The sequence below is a fragment of the Dermochelys coriacea genome, chromosome 6, assembly GCF_009764565.3.
Source record: "Dermochelys coriacea isolate rDerCor1 chromosome 6, rDerCor1.pri.v4, whole genome shotgun sequence".
In the NCBI taxonomy this organism is placed as follows: domain Eukaryota; kingdom Metazoa; phylum Chordata; order Testudines; family Dermochelyidae; genus Dermochelys; species Dermochelys coriacea.
In genome coordinates, this window is record NC_050073.1 from 100,758,382 (window position 1) to 100,779,383 (window position 21,002).

Genomic DNA, 21,002 nt, shown 5'->3' on the forward strand with positions numbered 1-21,002 from the left:
GAAGAACTAGCCTAAGTGCTGGTCTGGCAAGACTGGAGAGGTGCTGATGAGAGGGGGGAACACGCAAAGAGCAAGCTGGGACATTTCCTTCCCTTACTTTGAACATGTCCGCTCATGTTCATCAAATTTTGTGTGAAGTCATCTCTGGTTCCTTTTTTATCCTCACTAAGCCTAGATGATTAGGTAGCATCAGTGGTGAAAAACATCTCCCGCCTCCATTTTCCTAGAAACCTTTTCTGTTTTCTCTCAGATAAGGACCTGGCCACAATGATTCAGATCCAGCCCCCGTCTGGATTACTGTAACTCATTGTATCTGGCAGTGCTGATGGCAGCTCTGCTTCCTTGGTCAGTTCAATGCCTTGTTATTCATCTTCAGAACCACCAAAGGGTCAGGATACAGCTACATCAGCAACTCCATCCATGACCTGCCAGGACTGTGGCAATCTCTCTGTTACAACACAGTTTTACAAAACCCACAAAGAAGCATGCAAGAGGAGCATTTTCAGTCAAGGGTGTTGTATCTAGCTAGGTGTAGATAGCGACACCAGATTGCAAAAAAAATTAAGTTTGCTCCTAGGTGGTTCCTGTAGCCCTGGGTCCAGGACTAAAATTCCCAGAATGCACCAGGGGAAGTGAGGGTGGAGAAAGGAAAGAGGAGGGGAAAAGGAAGAGAAATAAGAATGTGAGCTCTGTGAAGGAGCCAGGGAATAAAACTCATCTTTGCTCTTATCTAATTTCCCAAGAATTCCGGAGAGGGTTCAGATACAAAAAAGGAAGTTCAGCAGTGGAACAGCTTCCAAAGGAGATCAGACAGACTCAGAATCTGACCACCTTTAGGGCACTCTGCCAGCTTTCCCACCATAACCGAACTAGGGACTAATTGCAAATGCAGGGGTTGTACCTGTCTTTGTGTGGTGGGAAGGAAGTAGAAAGCTGACAGATAAGGCAGCAGGAAAAACAACGAGACATTAAGAAAAGCATTGGCAACATGGTCCTGAGAGAAAGCCAAGAGAGAACTTTTTGGGCAGAGTGCTAGCTGAACAGAGGCTTAGAACTGTGAGCAAAGAAACTGCCTCCTGTTGTTTGCTTCCTACTATGTTTGAAGAAACAGAACTTTATGTACATTCTTTATAAATAACAAGGATTGCATCAAAGAAATACCTATCATCAATAACTTCTCCTAATGCAACCTGCAAGACTCTAAATAATGGCTAGCCACTTGGGCCAAAAAGGGTAACAATATATGCATACATGGCAAGAGCAGAGGCCTCTGTGAAGTCCACTAGAGACATCCCTATGGAGATCTTAATTAGCAAATAGATACAATGCTGGTTGATGCTGTGATTAGCTAGACTATTTGCAACATATGTCCTAATTGCTTAATTCCTGTTCTATAGAAATCACGTAGTACAATTAAAGACTTTTAAATTACATGTTTATTAATTTTCATTTCTCTAACATAATAACTTGTTTGTATATTTCAAGGTCAAACATAAAGACTGGAAATCATAACATAGAATACCCATTAACAGAATCACTCAGTAATTTACCTCTTCTGCCACTAGAGGTCAGAAAATATACCATCAGCATGAATATAGGAGAAAAAATATTGATAGATCTTCTGAAACAAGAGTAAAATGGTATGAAGGTAAAATTTAGGTAAGAAAAATATATAAATAAGCATCTGTAATATAAGTGATCTTGGAACCCGTTGTATCCTAACACTAAAGAGAAATCCTATACAACTATATGTGACTATTTTAAAATATAAAGCAGGTGTTGAGCTGAGTGCAGATATTCTGTGAAGATACAATCTGGGAACAGACAGGGCCCACTTCAAGACACTACAGCCAAAACATGTAGTTATGTAAAACGCGGTGTAAGTTACAGATAGGCTGCAAGTGATGGATCCAGCAAACATTTACTATTGGAGTGATGGTTACTATCATGAGTGGTTCCACTGGGTTAGATTCATCCTATATTGTCAAAAATACTGACACATGGACATTGGGGAAACAAAAGCCATTCCCCTTATTTGGGAGCTTCCAGAACTTGACTAAGGCCCTGGCACAAGGCTGACCTAAACTGAACCAGTGTCACCCAGGGGCCACTTCAAGGATGCAGAATTGCTGGGGCACAGTTTTACTCCGGTCATGCCTCCTCCCATTCCTGATGTTCCATTTCCTTCCTCTGGCCCAATTCTGCTATGCCTCTGTCCTGCCCTAGAATGGTCAATACAGAGGTGTCAATGCTCTTCACCAGGGAGACCTTACACTTTCTCTGTGATCCCTTTTCACCCACCTGGCACAAAGGGTCCACAGGGCAATGATTTATCAGACTCATTGACAGCAATGGGGCCACTCAGGGTAGTAAGCACTACATTTGTTAATAGGTATCTGCTAGACTGAGCCTCAGGTTGGTGAGAAAACGGATGTAAGTGGTAAAGGAGTGTAACTTGGTCTGATTTGGCAGTCAGTGAGCATGCAAAACAAATGTAATTTACATGGTGAGGATGTGGACAGGAGGGGTGCAGCAGGCATAGGTTAGTAATCTCAACATCTTTTCTGATCCTCACTTTCCAGAAAATGTTTTGCTGTTTTCAACATTACAAAGGATTTTTTCTTTTCACCTCTGCTGATGATTCTGCCTGAACTCAAATTCCTTTTCTTTTCTTTGGTTTGAGTTTGGATTTAAAAATAATCTGTAGTGATGGTGATCTAAAATCGATTAAAGGTCTCAGTTGTGAAGCAAAATATACAACATTACAAGGGAAAAGGTGGCCTCTAAAGCCATCTCTACGCTGATTAGGTCAATACGTTTCTTTATTTAATAGTGGTGGTAAATTATTCATAGTTAACGCGTACAGCACTTTAGTAACTATTGATTCATAGGGTTCGTGATTTTGCCCATAAAGAGTATGTTATTATTGATAGATATTATTATCATGAAGGGCTTGTTGAATCTAATGGTAGCAGGCACAGCCATTGGCACTATATCCATAGTAGAGGCTGCTGAAGCTTCAGTGCCATTCTCATCCACATTCACGATGGCCTGATGGATAGCCTACAAGGAAATCAACAAACATTTTACCGTTCCAGGTGTGGACCGTAAGCAGGTTTCTGAATATAAGCTTGATTGTTTTTAAACCAAAAGTGCTGAGAGAAATAACTGCTAAAGAATGAGCAACAGAGCAACAGGTGTGAGTGAACACCACAAACCAAAAGGGCAACTGCAAACTCAGCAAGAAAAATCTGTGATCTACACGAATCAAAATCACCTCATCCTTAAAAGAAGACATTCTCATAGTCACTATTTCATACTATTATCGCAAGCACTGGCCCCGATTCTCCTCTCGCTTACACCAATGTAAACTTCACTGAAGTCAGTGGGGTTACACTAGTGTAAAACTAATGTGAGAGCAGAATTACACCCAGTTGTCTTTGGCAAATTTATATAGTGGAGTAGTAGTTCATAGGTGAGAACAATCAAGAGTGGACAGAAAATAGCTCTGAGGGGTCCAGATTGCTTTCCTTGCATATGTCTTGTATGTTAAGAGCATCCAAAGTTGGATAGATAAAATGGGTTTGGGGCAGAAAAGGGCACAAACTTGTCCTTACTGCACTGAGAGACATTTACAGACCTGGATTCATCAGATTACATCCATTCATTTTTAGGGGGGTTGAGGGTTTCTGTATTGTTTTTTAACAGAAGTTCAGTGTTAACTAATGGAATGTACCCTGCAGGTAATGGTTTGCAAGGAGCGGGCACTGAAGCCAACAGAAGCTAAGGGTGCTTCTCAAACTGGGAGAAATGTTTGAACCAAAACTTTTTTCAGTGAAAAATGCAGATTTGGTGACACTGAAATAATTTGCAAAGGCATGTCAATTTTGCCAAATTGTGTGTGTTTAAAAAGATTTTATAAAAAATCAAAAATCAAAATGTTTCGATTTTTTCAATTCAAAATGGCTTTTTTGTTTCAAAATTCCCTTTAATTTTTTTTAAATTAAAAAGCTGTAAAGGGAAACAAAAGGTTTCAGATCTGGTTGAGGGAAATGTTTCAGTCAAACCAGAACAATTATTTCTGACTTCTTGCTTTGTCAAAGATGTTGCTGTCAGTTTGACCTGAAACGATGTTTTTCCCCTGATTTTTCAGAATTGCCAGTAAACCAAAGAACCTGTTTTTTGCCCAGCTGTTCATAGCACCTTACAGAATTTAACCCACTGTTTTTAATAACAGGAGGGGCAAAGGCAGCTGAGCACAGATAGCAGTAGCAATGGAAGCTCTGAAAACCAGCACTTTGCACCCCCTTTCATACCAACGGGAAGATGGCTGCAGGGTCTTCTCTAGGAAGTGGGGGAGGGGAGAGAGATTTGCTCAAGTGTGTGGTCAGTAAAGTGGCCCCTTGCGCTGTATAACTCTGCTGGGCCAAAATGTTGTACACGCTGCAACTTGCTGGGATACAACTGCACAAGCAACCCAGGTAGTTTGGGCTGAATATTCCATCCCTCAGTCCCTGGTTTTCATACAGAGCAAAGCCCTTTTATGTGGGTTTCCCCTAGGAGACATTTGTTAAGAATGTTTTTATTGTTTTATTGTTTCATTGTTTTTAAATATCAGTTACCATGGATCATTTAAACAGAACGAAACCTAACTTACCTCTGAGATCCTGTGCCGGGGCAACCCGGTAATTCCAGACAGGTCAGCTTCATTAGCAAATAAATTTCTGATGCCCATTCTATAAAGAATTTGTTTTAAATCAAATTTGCCATCAACAGAGAATCTTGGAAGATATAAATTGATTGAGCTGTCCAAAGAGAAATGCAAGAAAATGGTAAAACATTTCAATCAGATGTCACAGTGCAGGGCAGGCTCATTCCTGATAACATAACATGCTGTGGTGATTATTGAGAAATTTGTTTGCATTGTTTCCACTAGCCCATAGAGAAGATTTGACTGAAGACCCATGACAAATTTCTTCTGGTGGGGAACAGGAGGTTTCTGATAAGTGATATTGGAAGCCTGGACTGGGAGGAAGGATGGCTCATAGTTAAGGTGCTATCCTGGAACATAGTAGACCTGGATTCTATTCCGTCACTTGAATCTTGTGCCTTAGCTCCCCATCTATTAATCAGGTATAATAGTACCGCTCTACTTCACAGCGGTGTTGTGAGGATAAATACATTGAGGTCTGTGAGGTGCTCAGATACTAAGGTAATGGGACCTATAAGGACCTAATGCAGAGAGAGAGACAGTGTCAGGAAAGCTCTAAGTAATATTGCTAATTACAACGAGACTGAGGCTGTGCTCCTGAATTCAACAAATGCAGAGCATCTGGATTATCCCTTCACTCTGCTTGTTTTCCCTCCCCATCCTCCAGGAGATTCCTTATCTGCCCCACCAAGAACCTGATTCAGTGACACCCACTGAAGTCAATAGGAAGATTCTCACTGACTTCAAAGGACTATGGGTCAACCCTCAGGACAAGTCATCTCAATGTCCATAATCAGGAGAACTGACCAGCAGGCTTTAAAAACAGAATCAAACTTCAGAGCCTGCTGGACCATCTTCCAAGCTTCTATTACCGATAGGTTGCCAGTGTCCCTTAAGATACCTAAGGTTGTACTGTATTCCCAATTTTAGGGAAATTTTCCTCCTTAAGGCTCTTTAGCCAAAATTTTCAAAAGCGACTAGTGATTTTGTGCCTGATTTTCAGAAAGTGTTGAGCATTCACCTCTGAAAATCAATCCCTTTTAAGGTGTCTCAAGGTGGACACCCAAAAAGCGAGGCACCCAAATTAATGAGTCCCTTTTGAAAATGTTGGCCTTAACTTAACAATTAATTAAATCTTTGGGGGGGAAACAAACAAAACAAATTCCAAAGAGAGCAGAAGAGTGTGGGGTGCCTAATTTATTTAGGATAAAAGCTAACAACAAAGCATATCTGTCTAGTTCATGAATCATATTGTTGGCTCTATGTAAGATTTAGTGAGTTTAAAGGAAAATGAATTATTCAGTGTTTTCTGTAAAACTAGTCAATGCTCAGCACTTCTGGTGCATTTTTTTTCATTGTCCCACTGTCTCTAGTTTTTCTGTAGTTTGTTCTAGCATCTACAGTGAGACACACTAGCCATTTGATAGCATGTGAGAACATGTCTTAGACTAGATGCTAGGATTCTTACTGGCTAATAATGCTAGTGGAGGTGCAATAGACTCTTTCCTGGTTGCTGATCTCTTCCCTTTGCCTGTTTTTTTCGTAGAAGGTGCTGACTGCTGCCCTATTAATGACGCAACTGTCATTGGGCCATTTCTATCCTCCCATTATAAAGAATAAGCCATTCCCCATCTACTGCTAATGTGAGGGGAAAGAAGAATGCAGCACCCACACACAGCCTCAGGAAGAGAGGAGTAGACGCTGGGACACACAACAAATTAACCACATGTTAAACAGGGCCGTTGCTAAACATAAAGGTAACACTCCATGCTTCTACACCTTCCATCCAACAATCTCAACTAGGGTGACCAGATAGCAAGTGTGAAAAATTGGGATGGGGGCAGGGAGGTAATAGTGGCCAATATAAGACAAAGCCCCTAATATCAGGATGTCTGGTCACTCTAATCTCAACAGTAATGAACACTTCTCACAATATACCTGTGAGTGGTATCAATTCATTTTGTGGGTGGGGAAACTGAGGCACAAAGAGGTCAAGTGACTTGAACAAGATCACACAGGAACTTGGTGACTGACCTAGGAATAGAATCCTGAGCTCCTGAATCTCTAGTCCTGAGATTTAACCATAGGGCCACCCCTTCTTCCCTGAATGTAACCTACTGAAATGGCCTAAAGTACACTGCTCCCAGCTGCATGCAGCTCTACGTTATCTCCATATATTTATTCAGACCAGATACATTGAACTGGACTGTGCAAAAGTTTTTCACTGAAACCAGGCATAACTCAGCTGGGTTTGTGAAAGTCAAATTACCTCCCCTTGGAAACTCTCTTCACTACTGAAGTGGGGTGTGGGGCATCAGGCTGCAGATTGACGTGAAGGTGAGAAAAAGAGAACAGGACCCAAGGAGTTCCAACTGTATTACTGCTGAACAGAAAAACAGGTAGGTAGCCTGCTCCCCTGAAGGCCCTTAAGTGGGTTTGATTTAGGGAGTGAATGGATTTACTACACCCTCCCAAAGATGCAAAATGGACCAACCAACTGCTCTGAAGACTATGTGGGGAGAGAGGAGGTGTTTACTGGTCATTGGTTTGCATGATTGCCAAACACCAGTGAATTTCAGTGAGTGAGCGTGTCCATACAACACCAGCTCATTGGGGTCTCTAATAATGAGGTCTTTCTATACTACAAACCACAGAACCCCACTGCTGCTTTATAGGTAGATTATTCCAGTTTTGAAAGAAGTAAGACATTTTACTTAGTTCCTTGTCTGCTGATACTAAGGCAACTCCTCTTTGCACAATTCATATTTATTTGACAGGGATAACACCACTGTTATTTTGGTTAAGCTGTTTCATTGCCCAGTACTGATTTTAGGAACAATCGTGAGCATTGGGGCTGAAACTAGTGGTGCGGGGGGTGCTACCACACCCCCTGGCTTGAAGTAGTAAAATAACAACCCAAATATATGGTTTCTCCCCTCAGCATCCCGACTATAAAAATTGTTCCAGCACCACTGGTCACGGGATCCTCCTGCTGGTAGAGCTAGATTAAATTTTTACATTTTTGAAGTTTCAGTGAAAAACAAGTTCACATTTTTCAATGAAAGTTTTTGTGAAAAAGTATTGCCACATTTCAAAAAGCTCTGCCAGCTAGTCAATGTAAAGAACTGTAAACTGTGTATTTAATTTAATTCAGTTTTTTGTCTTAAAGCTGGGGTTTGGTAATCTAAGGCAGTGTTGTCAAGCATTCAGCCTGCTTGGTGCATTTATGTGGCACATTCTTACTCTCCAGAATGAAAGGCCCTGAGTCCACCAACAGGCACATGCTTAATTTTATGCACATTAGCTGTCCCACTGTAGACATGCAAGAAGCCAAGTATGTTTTCAGCAATGGACCTAAATTTCAGTGAACCTAAATTTGCCCCTTTAAAAGTGAGTTAAAATTCTAGCTCTCATGGTTGCAAAGATAATGTGACATGAATGTAATAAATGAAATGCCATCTTCTTGGGTCTGCTGGCAGCCTGAAACAATGGCTTTGAGATGCATGAACTCTTCCGCCCCTGCCCTCCACACACACTCCTTTAGACTCACTGGGGTGATAATTCTGAAGACAAATGATGAGACTTAAAATATTAGCATTAACTTTTTCATTGATAATCATCTTAGCAGGTGGGATGGGGGAAAGCATAGGAGAGAGAATCCAGGGGGGCTGGAAATGAAAGCTGCCACAGGGAGGGAAATGCAGAAAGGGAAAAAATGAGATAAAGGGAGAACAGACTACACAGAAAGGCATATAGGGAAGCAAGAAACAAAATGCAGAAATGGCAGTGGTCCTAAAGGGAAGCAGATTTTCCACACTGAGTGATACAGAATGTGACAATAGGATATTGAACAAATAACATATCTTGAGCTTGGTCTACACTACAGACTTATGTCAGTATAACTACATCACTCAGGGGTGTGGAAAATCCACTCCCCTGAGCGACACAGTTATACCGATCTAACTCCTGGTGTAGACAGTGCTATGCCGACAGGAGGGCTTCTCCCATCAACATAGCTACCACCTCTCAGGGAGGTGGAGTACCTACACTGATGGGGAAAGCTACACTACATTGCAGTGGTGCAGCTGCTATATGTGTAGACAAGCCCTTGAAAATAACTAAAAAATTTAACTACATAAAGGCCATATTCTAGCTTTGATCTTTGTGCATTAACATCACTGAGGGTAGCACATTAGTCCTAATTCTATACCATAGCCCAGGGATCATAGTTAAAAATACAGTCATCCTTCTCCAAGAATTTGTCCAGCGCCCTTGATCTAAAGGGACTGCCTGCCACCAGAGTAGAGAGCTGAAAAATTTTACCTTTCTGAAAGTAATTTTCTCCATTTAGACAGACTTTCACATGACAAGCCATTCTCCAACTTCCTCATTTGTCCTTCATCAGGCAGAATAAAATATGCTTTAGTGCTTTCTTCTTTATAATCCATTTGCACCACGGTGCTAGACAGCTGGTCATCATAGACGTGTTTGTATATGCCCAACCGGAACATCATCGGGATTTTAACAACTGTGTTTCCATCCACAAAGAAGTCATCATCTTTAGTGTACTTTGGATTGAAAGTTTTATTCCACGTGGCTTATGATTCAAAGAAAGAGAGAGTTACTGGATGTTCTGGGAACAAGAAACCATCCTTAGTTGGCATTAACTGCAGTAGCTGCATTTGCCTTCAGAGCTACACCAATTCATACCAACTGAGGATCTGTCCCTAAATGCATACATTAGAATAACTCAACTGTAATATGCACATGGGTGGGTTGGGTTGGGAGTGGTTTAAACAAACCCAGAAGCTATTCTGTAGTAAAAGGATAGTACTTTCACCTTAGATAGCCATCATATACCCCAATGCCTGTCCTCATGCCAGAAGGAATTGCCAGACTATTCTCAAGAAGGAGACTTAATACATTCCCCAGTGTCCTAACGTGAGATATGAGTTGATCCTGCATGTCTAGCAGCAATTTTCAAGTGATACCAAGCAGCATGAAAGCTGGAGTAAACATCTCCTGCCACCACATTGGCTGGGTAACATTTTAAACACCCCCCAAAACCTAATTTGGATGGGAAAAGCCATAAGTAGACTGTGCCCAGCTCCCATCTCTAAGAAACATCCTTACAACCTCCCTTCACCTTAGTCTGTCTTAGGTGTGGGATTAGGTAGAGGAGTTTTCAGCCCAGCTGATCCCTTTCTTCCACTTGGCTGAAGTCCATAAAAAAGCTCTTGTTCAAGGGGACGGACTTCAGCCAAGTAGAAGAAAGGGATCAGTTGGGCTGAAAACTCCTCTACCTAGTCCCACACCTAAACCAGATTGAGGTGAGGGTGTTTCTTAGAGATGGGAGCAGGGCACAATCTACATATGGCTTTTCCCATCCAAATTAGGTTTTGGGGGATGTTTTAAATGTTGGTCTGCTACCCAGCCAATGGGTGGAGGGAGATCTTTACTCCAGCTTTCATGCTGCTTGGTGAAAACCCTCTTGCAAAATGTACTGGGCAAGCAGAAAACATGAGATTTGCAAAAGCTAATACCTTGATCAAAACAAAACCCATCTTTTCTGAAGCACTCAAAGTGGTTTCAGAGAAGTGTCTTCTTCTCAGTGAGAAGAACTTACAAGCCAAAATCCAACTATTCACCCTCATTCACTGCAGCCATAGAGCTGTTAACTAACAACTAGAAAAACAACAAAACATTGCAATGATGTTTCTTATAATACGGAAATAAATTGTTCTCTGTCCTCCCAACCCTGTGTACTAAAAAACAGTTGATCTATTAATCAGTTTTGCTTAGACTTTCCTGACTGATGTATCTTTCAGAAAGTACTGAATGATGGAAAACAGAGCATTAGAATGCATTGATATGCTTCCACTGTAATGCTATATGTTCCCACTAGATAATGCTTAATATCTGTAGCTTTCTTTTCTTTGTATAATGCATATATACACACACACACATATATATATACACACACATATATATAAGTGCCAAAAATACACCCCTTTCTTGTAAGAATTTAGAGGCAAGATACCTTGAGTTCTAGTCCCACCTCAGACACTGCCCTTAATGATACTAAAATAATGTGTGTTAATGCCTAGATATATGGTGATGGGAGCCTTACAAATACCTCAAAGACATTAGCTCAAAATAAATCTTGTTTCACTGAATTACTGAAGTGACTAAACTCGTCAAACTAGAGCTAGTCCCAAGTGGAGCTGGTTAAAACTTGGCATCTCTGTTCTGCAGGAAATTCTGACATGTTTTCTTGCCAAATCAAGACAATGCCAAAATATCAAAAACAGTGGAATGGAAAGTTTTGAAACATTTAGATTCAGAATTGTTGAAATGTTTCATTTTGATATTTCTGATCAAAATTAAATGTTTCAGTATTACTGTATTCAGTATTAAATGTTTATTTTGGTATGTTGAACCTCAAAATATTTCTTTTCATGTTTGTTCTACAATCAATCTGTGTCCCTTAAACTGATGCAATGTCTTATGGGAGCTGTAGTTCAGGTGCCTTGTGCTCCTATTTTCTTCTATGGGCTAGGCTCCCTGGCAGGACTACAACTCCCATGAGGCACTGTGGCAACTCAGGCAAACATAGGTTAATATAAAAAGAAAAGGAGTACTTGTGCCACCTTAGAGACTAACAAATTTATTTGAGCATAAGCTTTCGTGAGCTACAGCTCACTTTATCAGATGCATGTATTTTCTACTGCATGCATCCGATGAAGTGAGCTGTAGCTCACGAAAGCTTATGCTCTAATAAATTTGTTAGTCTCTAAGGTGCCACAAGTACTCCTTTTCTTTTTGTGGATACAGATTAACACGGCTGCTACTCTGAAACCATAGGTTAATGTGCAATTGATCTGAAATGAAATGTTTTGATTTGGTTTGACAGGTTTGATTCAGGTTAACCCAACACAAAATGAAATATTTAATTTAGATTTTTCTGGACGAAAAATCAAAAAATTTAGGCAATAATCAAAATTTTTCCACAGAAATTTTTGATTTTGTAGCAAGTGCATTTTCCATTTAAAATAAAACAGATGGAAAATTCCTGAACAACTCTAATCCTAAACCCCAAAATTCAGATCTGGATTTCAAATTCCTCAGAGTTCATCCAGAAATGCCCCCTTGACTACTAGCTTTAGCAGCTCTTCCTATTTCAGAGACAAATAATCTGAATTTACAAGCTTTTGGATGCAGTCTGCCATCATACAAAATGTCGTGAAGAACAGAGATACTGTAAGTCGGAGTTGTTGACAATTTTCCATCAAATTATTTTTTATGAAAAATCAGGGTTTTGACTAGAACCTTTTTAAAATATGTGCTTTCTGGAGAAACTTTTGTGGAAAAGCTGAATCCCTGAACACCAAAATATTTTGGTATTTGATATTTCAATGAAAAGTTGAAAAAATTATTGAAACTTCTGCAGAAATCAATCCCTATTTTCTGACCCGCTCTATCTCTAAGTTACACTTTGCTTCTTAATCAAAGTACCTGGGCAGCAAGATTACCCTGCTGGGTAAAATTGGTCTAGTTGACTAAACCCGGGACTGAGAACAAAGTCCTCTGGAATTCTAATCCCTGCTCCAACCCTGAGTCACTCTGAGGGCAGGTACAAATCATTTAATCTCAATCTTTTGTTTCCTCAGCTATAAAACTGGCATAATAATAGTTATATAGTACTTAAGGGTGTCATTATTATTAATTAATGCTTGATGGGGCTTTCAAGATATAAAGTGGAAAGCATTATTCTTTTAAACGGGAGAAAATTGCTACATTGTGACTGTAAGTTTCTCCATAAACAGTGTAGCCATAAACATGATGTATGTAATTTTAGAGTAAGTCTGTCTGTTAAAAGAAGTCTCTAATTTTTGTACTGTCAGCTCAGAGCCCCTGGGCTCTTCTTTAACACAGCAGAAGTATTGCCTTGCTATGTTTTAGGGAAATTCCATAATGAGTCACAACGTTTTTTCATAAGTCACAGCCCCAAATCCTGATATGCTCAGGCAGTTATTACTTGCTGCTTACTCGGACAAAATTCCTACTGGTTTCATACACAGCTTTGGTTAAAAACTGAGTAAGGATGTCAGAATTTGGCAGACAGATTGCATACTGGGGACACTCATTAATTCTTCCCTCCTTCTCCATCCAAACCCAGATATGCCTGTGCTTCCCTTCCTTTTAGCAGGGCTCTTTTCAAGAGGTCTTGCCTCTGCAATTCTTTACAATGCTCCAGGGACAAAAGGAAACCCAGAGCTTGCCTTTTCCAGTGGGTTGGACAATAATTCCTCACTGCACTATGGGGGCAAGTAAAATGACAGGGTTTTTTTGGGGGGGAAGGGCGAGGGTGGGGGAAGAACATGCTCACTATCTAAGCCCCAAGGCAAACAAGAAGAGTAGCAAATCATCCAGTGAAATCCTCAGTACAATGCGAGATAGAATACTACCAAGCCTCCATCCTCAGACAACAACTCAATGTAAGTTACAATGCACTATGGAAAAGGGAGAAGAGTCATCAGGACTGCTGGGGGTGGGGGGATAATCACATGGTACAGAGGATGGGACAGCCATTAAATGTTAGGTCAGACGTTATAAAAGCTTCTGAAATTTCAGATTCTTCTCCAAACCAAACAGCCTCCGAACCATTCAACATTTTAGCCCATTCTTATTTTCCATGTGGAAGCAATAGCAGCAATAGTTTGGATTTTAAGTGTAATTCTTCGCAATTTCTTTAAAAGCAAAAAAAAAAATGCAGTTTGTCTCAGGGCATAATTATCCACTCCTAGCAAACATTTTAAAGAGAGAGGGATTTAAAGTGGAAGACAGGATCTACACACGCAAAATATTGGGGGTGCTGGGAATTCATTTCAAATATGGAATTGAACATTGTGGCTAGGGGCATCTCTAATTTTAAATAAATATCCATTTTAAAACACGTATGACAGTTGTACCTTCATATGTGCGATGTAGAAGGTTTTAGTTCCTATATTATTTTTAGTGAATATTTTCCTCTTATTATTATAATGTATGATATTGTACTAAACTTATGACTAAACCCTTCACATATATATAACTTTTACTTTCATAGCTGGTTGAATTTCAGGGTGGGCAGAATCCACATATTTTTTGTGCCGATTGTTAAGTCTGGCAGGAAAGCCTGATACCTGTTAACTAAAAGCCTGTCTTGAAAATGCTATTTGGGAGATGACTCAAGATCTTCAAACTAGAAAGATAAAAACTAACCTTCCTTGATGGAGTGGGGAAGAGGGATATGGGTGTGGAAGGACAAAGAAACATAGAATCATAGGGTTAAAAGGGCCCATAGGGGTCATCTAATCTAACCCCCTGCCAAGATGCAGGATTTGTTGTGTCTAAACCATCCAAGACAGATGGCTATCCAGCCTCCTTTTGAAAACCTCCAGTGAAGAAGCTTCCACACCCTCCTCAGGCAGTCTGTTCCATTGTCCTGCTGTTCTTACAGTTAGGAAGTTTTTCCTGAGATTTAACCTAAATCTGCTAAACGATACTTTGAACTCATTGCCTCTTGTCCTGCCTTCTGTGGCAAGATAGAACAACTTTATTCCATTTTTTTATGGCAGCCTTTCAAGTGAATCAACTGAACTAGATTCAAACTAGTTTTGCCACTCTACAGCTAATCCTTCAAAGATTTACACACATGCATTGATGTAATCGAAAAACAAAGGGAAAATGTTTTTTTGGAAAAGGAGTGGGTCAACATTTGAAAAACTTTGACCAGTTTCCAAAAACTTCATTAACATTTTTCATTTTTAAAAAATTAATTTCAAAATTTAGAAGTCAAGACAACTTGTGTGAGTAAAGAGACTCACATGTGCAAACACTGGCACAACTGGGGGCCCTGATCAGGTTTCAGAATGTGATAAAAGGTGTAATCAGTTACCTTAGTTACAAAAAGAAAAGGAGTACTTGTGGCACCTTAGAGACTAACAAATTTATTTGAGCATAAGCTTTCGTGAGCTACAGCTCACTTAAATAAATTTGTTAGTCTCTAAGGTGCCACAAGTACTCCTTTTCTTTTTGCGAATACAGACTAACACGGCTGCTACTCTGAAACCTTAGTTACAAAGTGATGGGCTTTGAGGAGAAGCAGAAGTTCTGTTATATACCTGCCTCTGTACTGTTTGCTGTTGCTGGGACAGAATAAGTAATTTTCCACTCAATAAGTTGTTTAGGTATCTTACAGCATTTTGCAAACTGCACTCTAAACCTGCTTAGCAGAAATTTTCATAGCATTTGTCTAGGGTGCCAATTCAGGAAAGCACTTAAGCAATGAGTCCTACTGACTTCAGTGCACCCTATGTATATGGTTAAGAATTTTGTTGAATAGGGATGCTCTCTTGAATCTGGGCCTGTGTGAATGTATATTTTATGTACCCTTTCATCAGAAAAACATTTTAAATTTTTTACTAATTTTTTTATCAGCTCTGGCTTTGATCAGAAAATGGGGAAAAAATCACCAAAATTTTGTCCAAAAAACAGTAATTTCCAATCAGAAAATTATTTTCAATGAAAATGTTGACCAGTTTTATTCATAATTAACACTGTGAATAAAAAGGCCAATTGTGAAGCAGGTTGTGATTCCTCCTCCAAAAATAAAAGGAGTACTTGTGGCACCTTAGAGACTAACAAATTTATTAGAGCATAAGCTTTCGTGAGCTACAGCTCACTTCATCGGATGCATTTGGTGGAAAATGCATCCAATGAAGTGAGCTGTAGCTCATGAAAGCTTATGTTCTAATAAATTTGTTAGTCTCTAAGGTGCCACAAGTACTCCTTTTATTTTTGCGAATACAGACTAACATGCCTGCTACTCTGAAACCTCCAAAAATAGTACTGCAAAGGAAGTGGTGAAGCCTAGAGTTGGCACAAGGATAGCCAAATGACCTGAGGTGGGATGTCCTATGATTTTGTCTTACCTTTAAGATAAATATAACTAACAAGAAGAATTTCAGTAACTGGATCCAGATTATTGAGTATGTTGACAATTTTCCCATGTGTTTTGTTCTCTATGTAATTATTGATCTTCTGCTGAACTGATCTGACATTCTTGAAGTTTTCTGGGAAAGCTTCTCCACTGTAAAAGTTTTTTAGATTATTTAAAAATTGCTGTTGCAGTTTCAGCTGCTCTTTCACAAACAGGACATTCCCCACATCCAGCTGGAAGTTAGCATTCTGGCGGTTTAGTGTTTGCATGAGCTGACGGAAACCTTCATGTATCTCCCTTTGCTGAATCTCATTTGGTTTAAAGTCCAGCACTCTAAGAATCTGTTGCAGTGTCTCTGATTTAGCACCCAGGGTCAGCATTGCAAAGGCAGTGGAGATGCTCATGGGAGAGAAGATCATATTCCTGTTGTTTCTCTGAGAAGCCTCCTTATAAAAAGAAAATGCAAACTGACAAATGCTTCTCCCTACTTTATGACCCAGCATATTTTCATTTGCTGGATCTACTTGGTTTCTGTTTTCACAGTGGTAATTTTCAGGATTGTTGTAGCTAGAATTCTGTTGGCAAAGTTTATCAGCATGAATCCCGGCAAACAAAAAACACAGGTAAAAGATTGACTTCATTTTTCTAAGATTCTGTAAGAAAGAAAACATATTTGGTCTACAAATCTTAATAATTTTCAACATATGCTCACCAACAGGAAGGAATTGTTTAAGAACCTGAACATACTATGGAGGAGGCATGGAAGCAGTGACCACAGGCTACTTGAATTCAATACAGTGAAGTACGAGTACTAGCAATATTATATTTCAAGGAAACAAATTTTGGGATGTTATTGAATGAATTGTGAAAGAAGGAATGTTAAAATCCATGAATGTGGAAGAAGACTGAAGTATCTTAAAAGACACCATAATTAAGATTCAGTAGACTAGAATTCATTTGAAATGAATGAATTTCATTCATTCCCCATTTGTTTGAATTTTTCAGTGAGGGACTGAGGCTTAAAGGAAATTTGGTGTGCAAGAGAAAGGGGGAGGGAGTCAAAGAACATTCAGTTAAGTTTTGCAGGCAAAGATAAGGCAGAAAGAAAGCCGTATTAATGTTAGCAAAAGGGGAACAAAGAACAACTGTGTTCAATCTCAAGTATGTGTAGGAGAAATACATACACAAGCCAGAAAATAGCTCCATTAATGGATGAGGAATGGGTGAAAAATTATGATGGTTCCATAACGGGTGAACAAGTTTTTTTAAAAATCTGTAATAGGAGAAAAAAATTGCTCTGGGCAGTTAATACCTATTAAAACCCTATATACTGTAGCAATTGGTAAATCACAAATAGGTAAGGGAATACACAGAAGATGTGTATATATACATATCAACAAGTCCAGGTGATGTGCATTCCAAAGTGTTAGGGGAATTGTTAATGAATGTACCAAACCAATGACAATTATTTTGGAAAAATCATGGAGAACTGAGGAGATCCTAGAGATCATAAAAAAGGGAGGAAAGTGTGATGCTGATAGTGGGGGTGATGAGACTGAACTGGAAAAATCTTGAGAAATTACAAATAGTGGAATTCTGAATAAACAGAACCAATGGAAAAGACAATAACAACCAAAACAACAGGAGAGGGTTTTCCAAAGTGGTGTGGGAACGGTCAATGTCAATGTACCTGTGGTAATAGCATCTTTAAATACTGAAATGACATCACTGGGCACAAACTGTGCTAATATTTGGTGTCCAGGTTTTGATCAACAGACCAAATAAGTGTATGGTCTGCATATATGTAAACCCAGAATGTGCCCAGTAGTCACTTGATCCAGGGGATATGTTTTTAAAATAAAATACCCTGAATGAACAGGGCACCTCTCTTTGACTTAATTTGATTACCTCCATCAATTCTCATCTTGCCCATGGCATTTTCCTCCACCATATTCCATCGAAAGCCCCAGTTCTCCAAAACCCAGCCAGCTCAGAATGCTAGGAGGTACAACTATAGCAAACCCACCATGACTCCCCTGTCATGTCAGCAACACATTTAAATTTGTCCTAATTGATCTTACAGCATCTCAGGCTTGCTCCAGTTTCTCTCTCTCAGTATGTTTTCCAGACTCTGCCTCCAGGCACTTCCTCTACTGCTGGTGCAAGAACCTTCTCTACTCAGCTCTGCATTCTCCAAAAGCCTTTGTGTAACCCTCTGCCTCATCAGCTCTCTCTCTCTCTCTCGAAGTCTCATTAAATCATCTCGTTAAATCATCCCTTTTCCTATCAGCCTCCCTTTTCTCTCTCCCTCTGCCTTGGGCTTACGGCATAACACTTTAGTGTATTCACTACACAATCTCTTTATGCCACACGTGACATTTGGTACCATGACTCTCTTGGATTATTTAACTACTTAAAACATTTGGAGATACAGTTTATCTGAAGAGAGTTATTCCATACAAAAAGGTTCTGTAGCGCAGATTTTTTTTTTAAAGGTTGAGATTGAACAAAAGCAACCTGCGTGTGGATGGAATAATTCCACAACTGATTATCCATGAACCAACTTGCATGTAGCACAAGGAACATGAATTACAATTCTCCAAGGGAAAAAACATTACTTACAGTGCAATCAACAAAGTCTTCTTGTGTTCTCCAGGTCTGCACTGCTCCTTGCTCTGTTGTTTATGCTGCTGAACATACAGCAGGGCACTTGCTAGTAAATGCTAATTACATCAGCTAAGGGCTATGACTCAGAACTCAATTTCAGAGATGAGGCAGAGCAAGTAGTGGTGAAACTAGTTTTACCGGACACCTAATTTTGCAGAATATGCTTGTCCCACATGTGGCTGTTTATATTACTCAAGATTGATTAACTCAGTGGTTCTCAAAGTCGGTCTGCCGATTGTGCAGGGAAAGCCCCGGCGCACCTGACCGGTTTGTTTACCTGCCGCATCTGCAGGTTCGGCCGATTGCGGCTCCCACTAGTGGCGCGGGCCAAAGGACATGCTGGCCGCCCTTCCCGCAGCCCCCATTGGCCTGGAGCAGCAAACTGCGGCCACTGGGAGCCGCAATTGGCCAAACCTGAGGATGCGGCAGGTAAACAAACCGGCCTGGCCTGCCAGGGGCTTTCCCTGAACAAGCGGCAGACCGGCTTTGAGGACAACTGGTTTAACTCTCCTTGATGTTTTGAACTGGTTTCCCTTAAAAAGGTCGAATATTTACATTAGTCACCTCAATTGTTGAAATCTCCCATCTCTGTTTAAACAAAAGGAGCCATTAAAAATAACATGTGTCAAGGTTCCTTCCCCACTCTGAACTCTAGGATACAGATGTGGGGACCTGCATGAAAACTCCCTAAGCTTATTTTTACCAGCTTAGGTTAAAACTTCCCCAAGGTACAAACTATTTTACCTTTTGCCCTTGGACTTTATTGCTGCCACCACCAAGCATCTAACAAATATATAACAGGGAAAGAGCCCGCTTGGAAATGTCTTTCCCCCCAAAATCCTCCCCAAACCCTACACCCACTTTCCTGGGGAAGGCTTGATAAAAATCCTCACCAATTTGCATAGGTGAACACAGACCCAAACCTTTGGATCTTAAGAACAATGAAAAAACAATCAGGTTCTTAAAAGAAGAATTTTAATTGAAGAAAAAAAGTAAAAGCATCACCTCTGTAAAATCAGGATGGTAAATACCTTACATGGTAATCAGATTCAAACATAGAGAATCCCTCTAGGCAAAACCTTAAGTTACAAAAAGACAAAAAAAACAGGAATATACATTCCATTTAGCACAGCTATTTTATCAGCCATTTAAACAAAACAGAATCTAACGCATATCTAGCTAGATTACTTACTAAGTTCTAAGACTCCATTCCTTTTCTATTCCCTGCAAAAGCATCACACAGACAGAGAGAGCCTTCCCCCCCCCCCCCAGCTTTGAAAGTATCTTGTCTCCTTACTGGTCATTTTGGTCAGGTGCCAGCGAGGTTATCCTAGTTTCTTAACCCTTTACACGTGAAAGGGTTTTTCCTCTGGCCAGGAGGGATTTTAAAGGTGTTTACCCTTCCCTTTATATTTATAACACGCCCCCCAAATCACAGATAGGGTGAAACGCTGGCTGTGATTTCTTCCTGGAGCTCTAGGAGAAAACAGAGTTAATAAGACACATGCACCTCTAAATATACTACCAAGTATATAAAGACTAACAATATTTTCCACATCTCAAAGACAATTTTAACCAGTTGATTCTGGGAAACTTTCATGGGAGAGTGCATCAGCCACTTTGTTAGAAGCTCCTGAGATGTGTTGGATGTGGAAATCAAAATCTTGGAGAGCTAAACTCCACTAAATAAGTTTTTTGTTATTTCCCAGGGCGGTATGAAGCCACTGTAGCGCAGCATGGTTGGTTTGCAGGTGGAAACGCCGTCCCCAAACATATGGGCATAGCTTTTCCAGAGCGTAGACAATGGCGGAACATTCTTTTTCAGTAACTGACCAGTTGCTTTCCCTCTCAGACAGCTTCTTGCTGAGAAACACTAAAGGGTGGAATTCTTGATCCGGTCCTTCCTGCATTAAAACTGCTCCCACACCACGCTCGGATGCATCTGTGGTTACTAGGAACGGTTTTTCAAAGTCTGGGGCCCTTAGTACAGGGTCAGACACAAGTGTCGCTTTAAGCGGTTAAAGGCCTTCTGACACTCTTCGGTCCACTGAACAGCATTTGGCTGTTTCTTTTTGGTTAGGTCTGTCAGTGGGGTGGCGATTTGGCTGTATTGCGGTACAAATCGCCTGTAATAACCTGCCAAGCCTAAGAAGGATTGAACCTGTTTCTTTGACTTTGGGACAGACCAGTTTTGGATAGCATCCACTTTGGCCTGTAGGGAGTTGATAGTTCCTTGACCCACCTGGTGCCCAAGGTAAGTCACTCTGATTAGGCCTATTTGACACTTCTTAGCCTTAACAGTTAGTCCTGCCTCCCTTATGCGCTCCAAGACTTTTTGTAGATGTTCCAGGTGTTCTGCCCAGGATTCCGAAAATATGGCCACATCGTCAAGGTAGGCGACTGCATATTCTCCTAATCCTGCAAGGAGAACTAAGTATTGGTACAAAGCAGCCATAAACCCAGCAGAAAGAGCCACTTGAGGATCCCCCCTCCGTGTGGTAGCACTGGGTTGATGTAAGGGCTCCATACCAGGTAGCCAGATGAAAGGGGACATGGCCGGGATGCCACTGTATTGAGCTGGTCCCCAATTATAAGACCATGGGAATCTGGGTGCCAACCAGAGAAGCCTTTAGAAAAGGT

At 40.4% G+C, this 21,002-nt stretch overlaps 1 protein-coding gene across 1 annotated transcript; it reads right to left on the minus strand.

Moving 5' to 3' along the window:
* Positions 1 to 1,418: 1,418 nt before the first annotated feature.
* On the minus strand, positions 1,419 to 18,563 carry LOC119857336 (alpha-1-antitrypsin-like). Its single transcript, XM_043516579.1, has 5 exons — positions 18,318 to 18,563; positions 15,688 to 16,348; positions 9,035 to 9,308; positions 4,658 to 4,805; positions 1,419 to 3,063 (listed from the first exon to the last, which is right to left on the minus strand). The coding sequence occupies exons 2-5, from the start codon at positions 16,334 to 16,336 to the stop codon at positions 2,878 to 2,880; spliced, it is 1,257 nt and encodes a 418-aa protein (XP_043372514.1). The 5' UTR covers positions 16,337 to 16,348; positions 18,318 to 18,563; the 3' UTR covers positions 1,419 to 2,877.
* Between the last annotated feature and the right edge of the window lie 2,439 nt (positions 18,564 to 21,002).